The 7,249-nt window shown below is 46.9% G+C and overlaps 1 protein-coding gene across 1 annotated transcript; it reads left to right on the forward strand.

Annotated features, from left to right (window-relative positions):
- The first annotated feature begins 241 nt into the window (after positions 1-241).
- On the forward strand, positions 242-6,463 carry LOC129822425 (extracellular calcium-sensing receptor-like). Its single transcript, XM_055880706.1, has 11 exons — positions 242-1,988; positions 2,101-2,392; positions 2,646-2,888; positions 3,063-3,161; positions 3,326-3,641; positions 3,866-4,038; positions 4,193-4,423; positions 4,981-5,104; positions 5,199-5,392; positions 5,510-5,788; positions 5,909-6,463. The coding sequence occupies exons 1-11, from the start codon at positions 1,630-1,632 to the stop codon at positions 6,335-6,337; spliced, it is 2,739 nt and encodes a 912-aa protein (XP_055736681.1). The 5' UTR covers positions 242-1,629; the 3' UTR covers positions 6,338-6,463.
- Positions 6,464-7,249: the final 786 nt, after the last annotated feature.

Below are 7,249 nucleotides of genomic sequence, written 5' to 3' on the forward strand. Positions count from 1 at the left end.
TGGGCCACTCAAGGACATTCAGAAACTTGGCCCCAAGCCACTCCTGCGTGGTCTTGGCTGTGTTCTTAGAGTTGTTGTCCTGTTGGAAGGTGAATCTTTGCCCCAGTCTGTGGTGCTGAGCGGTCTGTAGCAGGTTTTCATTTAAGGATCTCTCTGTACTTAGCTCCATTCATCTTTCACTCGATCCTGACTAGTCTCCCAGTCCCTGCCGCTGAAAAACAACTCCACAGCACGATGCTGCCAACACCATTCTTCACCTTAAGGATGGTGCCAGGTTTCCTCCAAACGTGACGCTTGGCATTCAGGCCAAAGAGTTCAATCTTGATTTCATCAAACCAGATAATCTTGCTTCTCATGGTCTGCGAGTCCGTTAGATGCCTTTTGGAAAACTCAATGCGGTGCGGTTGTGTAGCCTTTTACTGTGGAGTGGCATCCATCTGGCCACTCTACCATAAAGGCCTGATTGGTGGATTGCTGCAGAGATGGCTGTCCTTTTTGAAGGTTCTCCCATCTCCACAGAGGAACGCCAGAGCTCTGTCAGTGACCATTAGGTTCTTGATCACCTCACTGACCAAGGCCCTTCTCCCCCGATATCTCAGTTTGGCTTGGCGGCCAGCTCTTGCAAGAGTCTTGACGGTTCCAAACTTCTTCCATTTATGGATGATGGAGGCCACAGTGTTCCCGGGGAACTTCAATGCTGCAGAAATGTTTTGGTACCCTTACCCAGATCTGTGCCTTGACACAATCCTGTCTCGGAGCTCTACAGACAACTCCTTCGACCTCATGGTTTTGTTTTTGCTCTGACATACATTGTCAACTGTAGGACCTTAAATAGATAGGTGTGTGCTTTTCCAATTCACATCAAGTCAATTGATTTTACCACAAGTGGACTGCAATCAAAATGTAGAAACATCTCAAAGATGATCAATGGAAACAGGATGTACCTGAGCTGGATTATCTACACCTCTATTTTGAATAGATAAGTCTTTGTGTTAATGTTCGTTTAGTGTCTTCCAATTTTCATAGAAGTGGTCTCTCTCTCTCTCTCTCTCTCTATATATTTCTCTATTTCTCGCCATGCATCTCTCTAATCCATTTAGTCACAATTTCACTTTTTACTTAATAAAATAATTTATAGTACAGTATGATGTAAAATCTGTCTGAATGGATCCATCAGATGTTGTTGAAGAATAGATACTGTATCTCCTGTACTACACATTACCTTCAATAACATCACCCTCACAGGCTTCCTCCAATTACCCCCAATTACCTGGTTCCCAAGTTATCCTCCAATAACAAGTCCCCAATTAACCCCCTCCTGCCCCTCCCTCCCTTCAAGCACCCCCTGGTGGCCGTGTGCTTGTTTTTTAGCCTGGGGCTCATTTCTCCCTATTTCAGCAGCTCCCCTTCTCTCCTCTTCCTCTCCCTCTTTCACTCTCACACTGCAGGAAATGCCAGACTGACAGACACTCATCCTCACTCTCTCTGTCTGTCTGGATAACGTTTGCTGTTGCCAGGTAGGGCAGAGGTAGAACAAGGTTTTGTGTATCTATCACTGTTGTTTCACATGTCTGGTTACAGGTGTCTGTGTTGTATGGTGTGTCTCTTCATTGAAAGCACTTTTTGATCATGTCTTTCTGTCTACAGAGTGTTCTGTCTGCAAGGTCTTGGTTTGGTCTCTCTCCAACAGGTGACAGAACTCTCCCAGTCTTCGGCCTTGTCACTCTCCCAGTCTTCGGCCTTGTCTCTCTCCAGGTGATGAGCCTCTGGGGCTGGCTGTGGCTGCTCTACTGCCTCCATGTCCCTGGGTGTGTCCGGGGTCTGTATGGAGGTGGAAAGGGGGCTTGTCGGCTGATAGCTAAGCAGGTCTCCGGCAGTGTTTATCGGGCAGGAGATGTGGTCATTGGGGGCCTGTTCCCCATCCATGTGGAAGCCCCTCTGCCAGAGCAGGAGTTCAGGAGCATTAAGGAATATTCTACCTGTACAATGTATGCAGCATGTTGTGTGATAACAGCTTTTTGTCATTGTGTTTTCACCTAACAGTAATCTGTATTCAGTTACCTCCTATTTCTCTGTTTTATCCTTTCGTCCGTCTGTCAGTTTCAAACAGCGTGCTTACCGTTGGCTCCAGACTATGATTTTTGCTGTGGAGGAGATTAACCGTGACCCAGCCCTCCTGCCTAACCTCACCCTGGGGTTCCTGGCTTCTGACACATGTCGGTCAGAGGGCCTCACCTTGGGGGCAGCCCTAGCCATGGTGAGCGGCAAGGAGGCCTCCGTGGTGGGCACAGAGTGTGGCACAACCCCCGAGGTTCCCGTCATCATCGGGGATGCCCACTCCTCAGCCTCCATGGTGGTGGCACAGACCCTCGGGCCGTTTGATTTACCCATGGTGAGGCAGGGGTGGGATTACAGGTTGGGATGAGATGATTCCTCTTTTCACATTACATTTCAATCTCTTTCTAGATTTCTCTCTCTCTAACGTTTACCTTCCTTCTCCCTCTGCTCTCTGTCTCTTACAAATTATAATTATCCTTGACCCTCGCTCTCGGTCTCTCTGTCTCTCACTGTCGAACTCACTCCCTGTCTCTCTCTGTCTCACTGTCTCTCTCACTCTCTGTCTCTCTCGCTCTGTTCTCTCCCAGGTGAGTTACTTTGCCACCTGTGCGTGTTTGAGTGACAACTTGAGGTACCCCTCGTTCTTCCGGACTGTACCCAGCGATGCCTTCCAGGCTCGGGGCATGGCCAAGCTGCTGCGTCTGCTGAGATGGGTGTGGGTCGGGCTGGTGTCAGAGGATGATGACTATGGCAAGTTTGGGGTTCAGCTGCTTCTCCAAGAGCTCCAGGGATCTGGGGTGTGTGTCGCTTACTCTGAGGTCCTCCCCAAGGTACCACCTCACTCTGATGATCTGGCATTATACTCTGGCATTATACTCTCTCTTTTGCTCTATCTTTCTCTCTCTCTTTCACTCTGACTCCCCCTCTCTTCTAATCTAATAGAAACGCTCTCTCTGATTTTTTCTGACTCTCTTCCCTTTCTCTCACTGATGGTCATCCCCAAGTTACCGTCTAAGAGAAAGATCAGGCACATTGTGGACACCATCAGAGGATCTACTGCCAGAGTGGTGGTGGCATTTGTAGGATTCACGGGTCATTCAGGGGTGAGTAGTTACCGGTCAGAGTATTGTTAATGATTTGTAACACAGCTGTAGCAGTGTCCTTGTGTCTTACCATGACTTGATGCCCTTTTATAGACATAATCATTTCCTAATTGATAATCATGCATTTCAGCTTGACCATCTTGATCTTTTTAACGATTCTCCAGGCCCTGATGGAAGAGGTTGTCCGCCAGAACATTACAGATAAGCAGTGGATTGCCTCAGAATCCTGGGTCACTTACTCTACTATCGCCGCCCCGAAGAACCTGCCCTCTCTTGCAGGGACAATCGGTTTTGCCCTGAAGAAAGCTGACATTCCCGGCCTGGGGCCTTTCCTCACACGCCTCCATCCAGACGGGGACTACCAGAAGTCCGACCCCTTCGTGTGGGAATTGTGGGAAGAGATGTTTGGGTGTTCTCTGGGGGTTGACCTCAGCATGACGCTGTCGTCCAGGCGACAGTGTACTGGGTCAGAGGTCATACGTGAGGGAGACTTTACACCTAAATCTCTGTTTTTTGTCCTGATTCCCAATGTTATCTCAGTAAAATGAAGTGTCAATCCTACTTACTTACTTACTTTATTGTCCCCAATAGGAAATTTTGTTGCAGTGTCATGTACACATTTAAAGTGGCATTAAATACAAAACAAGATTGACAATACAACTTTCAATAACAGTCACGCACAAATAAAAAAATACAAATCCTAGGTGAGGGGGAGAGCCAGTATGCTGACGTGTCTCAGCTGAGAGCCAGCTATAATGTGTACAAGGCTGTGTACGCCATCGCCTACGCCATACAGGATATGGTGGCCTGTCAACCAGGGGACGGAGTCTTTAATGGTGGACAGTGCCCTGATATCAGGAAGCTTCAGCCCAGCCAGGTGAGAATAACATGTTGATCTGTTTTCAAGTTAACAACACTAATGTTTCCAGTCAGGATACAGTGAAACACTTTGTAAGGTTTTAGTTCTAAAGAACAAAATCCACAACTGGTTCTAACTCTTAATCCTGTTCCAATGCCCTTTTCTCTTTGAGATTGTTCATTATCTGAGGGGAGTGAACTTCAGTACTCCTGTGGGGGAATCTTTCCACTTCGACATGAATGGTGATCCGCCTGCCTCTTATGACATCATCAACTGGCATGTGACCCCCGAGGGGACAGCAGAGTTTGTCCAGGTCGGACAGTTTCTGTCCTCTGAGGGATCCGAAGACCAGTTCCACATCGACATGGATAAAGTGGTGTGGGGTGGGGGCAGCGGAGATGAGGTGAGAACTGTTCCGTTTAGTTTCATTGAGGCAGAGAGGAGTGTGTGTGTATGTGTGTGTGTGTGCGTGTGTGAGTGATAGAGAGAGAACTATTGAGTTTATCACCCTGAAGCTGACATACAGAAAAGAGAAAGACATAAAGAAGACCGAATAAATAACAGGGGAATGTTATCTCAGACACAATATCAACATGACGCTGAACGGTGTCTTTTTTTAACTAGGCAAGTCAGTTAAGAACAATTGTTTTTTACCATGGCGACCTACCCCAGCCAAACCCGGAAGACGCTGGACCAATTGTGCGCCCTATGGGACTCCGAATCACGGCCGAATGCAATACAGCCTGGATTTGAACCAGGGGATGTAGTGACACCTCTTGCATTGATATGCAGTGTCTTAGAACGCTGAGCAGCTCAGGAGGAACATGATACTGAATTTGAGATATTATTGTGGTCATTTTCCTGACAGTCCCCAGAGGAGCCCAGCAAGCCTGCCTGTGAAATAATGATGATAATAGCAATGATGATGATGATGACATCGTCCTCTCCCCTCTCTGGTAGGCCCCTGTGTCTGTATGCAGTGCTGACTGTCCCCCTGGTACCAGGCATGCGGTACAGAAGGGGAGGCCTGTTTGCTGCTTTGACTGTCTGTCCTGCGCTGAGGGAGAGATCAGCAACACAACAGGTAGTCTATCTAGGGTTCTGATTCCAATTCATATTTTTCCTCAACCCTGATTGGTCCTGATTTGGACTCCTCATTCTTCTTCCTTCTCTATCAGGGTCAGTTGAGTGTATTAGGTGTCCAGAGCGGTTCTGGTCCAACCCTGATCGTACGGCCTGCATCCCCCAGCTGGTGGACTTCCTCTCCTACAGCGACACCATGGGCGTCATCCTGTCTGTCATCTCAGTTTCCGGGGCAACACTGACAGCCGGTGCCCTGGCCACCTTCCTCTACTACCGTAACACGGCCCTGGTGAGTTGAATCATATGATCATATATAGAGGTACTGGACAGAGATGAGATTGTGTCATATAAGGATGTGATTTCTGACATCACTCTGTCTAAATTATAATTTTCTGTCTCTTTACAGGTGAAAGCCAACAACTCTGAGCTCAGCTTCCTGCTCCTGCTGTCACTCAAGCTCTGCTTCCTGTGTGCGCTGGTTTTCATTGGCCAGCCGAAGCCATGGACGTGCATGCTGAGACACACCCTCTTTGGTATAAGCTTTGTGTTCTGCATCTCCTGTCTGCTCAGCAGGACTGTGGTGGTGCTGGTGGCCTTCAGGGCCACTCTGCCTGGAGAGAACCTGATGAGATACTTCAGCCCCACCCAGCAGAGGATGGGTATCTCACTCTGCACACTCATCCAGGTGAACATCTAGTTTTTACTATGTTCTATTGGAATGTAATTGTTTCCTTCATTGACCAAATTATTTGTTATTATGGTAACTGTGCTTGCGTTTTCCTTCCACCTCCGTTCCCTTCTACAGGTGCTGATCTGTGTACTGTGGCTGGCCTTAGCTCCACCCCGACCGGCTGAGAGGGGGGACAGAGAGGGTCGGGGCCCGAGGGTCGTCCTGGAGTGTGAGGTGGGCTCTGTGGTTGGCTTCTCTCTGGTGCTCGGCTACATCGGCCTGCTGGCCTCCCTCTGTCTCCTCTTAGCCTTCCTGGCCAGGAAACTACCAGACAACTTCAACGAGGCCAAGTTCATCACCTTCAGCATGCTGATATTCTGTGCCGTGTGGATCTCCTTCATCCCTGCCTACGTCAGCTCTCCTGGGAAGTACACAGTAGCTGTAGAGATCTTTGCCATCCTGGCCTCCAGCTTTGGACTGCTATTCTGTCTGTTTGCTCCAAAGTGTTACATCATCCTTCTGAGACCAGAGAGAAACACCAAGAAACACATGATGTCCAAATAGAAGCCACCAAGAAACACATGATGTCCAATTAGAAACCACCAAGAAACACATGATGTCCAATTAGAAACCACCAAGAAACACATGATGTCCAATTAGAAACCACCAAGAAACACATGATGTCCAATTAGAAACCAATGGGAAACACATGATGTCCAATTAGAAACCACCAAGAAACACATGATGTCCAATTAGAAACCACCAAGAAACACATGATGTCCAATTAGAAACCACCAAGAAACACATGATGTCCAATTAGAAACCACCAAGAAACACATGATGTCCAATTAGAAACCACCAAGAAACACATGATGTCCAATTAGAAACCACCAAGAAACACATGATGTCCAATTAGAAACCACCAAGAAACACATGATGTCCAATTAGAAACCACCAAGAAACACATGATGTCCAATTAAAAACCACCAAGAAACACATGATGTCCAATTAGAAACCACCAAGAAACACATGATGTCCAATTAAAAACCACCAAGAAACACATGATGTCCAATTAGAAACCAATGGGAAACATATGATGGACAAATATTAACTTAAACATAGTCATATCGTGATTTAGGGCTCGTTGATATTCATTTCAAAAGGGGAATGATTATTCTGTTTGGAAACATTAATTTCCTGCTATACCTTCACTATATTACTTTGTTAATATTAGTATGTGTTCTTATAATGTGTCAGAATGAAACACGTCTATATGAACAATACCAATAAAGATTACGTAGTGTCTACTCATGCTGGAAGAGTTAGTATTGAGTCTGACAGTCTGACAGCACTTACAGGCCTCCTACATATGATTCCTTCGTCACCCTGTGTGTGTGTGTGTGTGTGTGTGTGTATGAGTGTGTGTGTTCCTCTTCGTATACCAAAATGAAAACAGAATCATTCCACCGTCTGCTT

This window comes from Salvelinus fontinalis, chromosome 24 (genome assembly GCF_029448725.1).
Source record: "Salvelinus fontinalis isolate EN_2023a chromosome 24, ASM2944872v1, whole genome shotgun sequence".
NCBI classification, from domain to species: Eukaryota; Metazoa; Chordata; class Actinopteri; order Salmoniformes; family Salmonidae; genus Salvelinus; species Salvelinus fontinalis.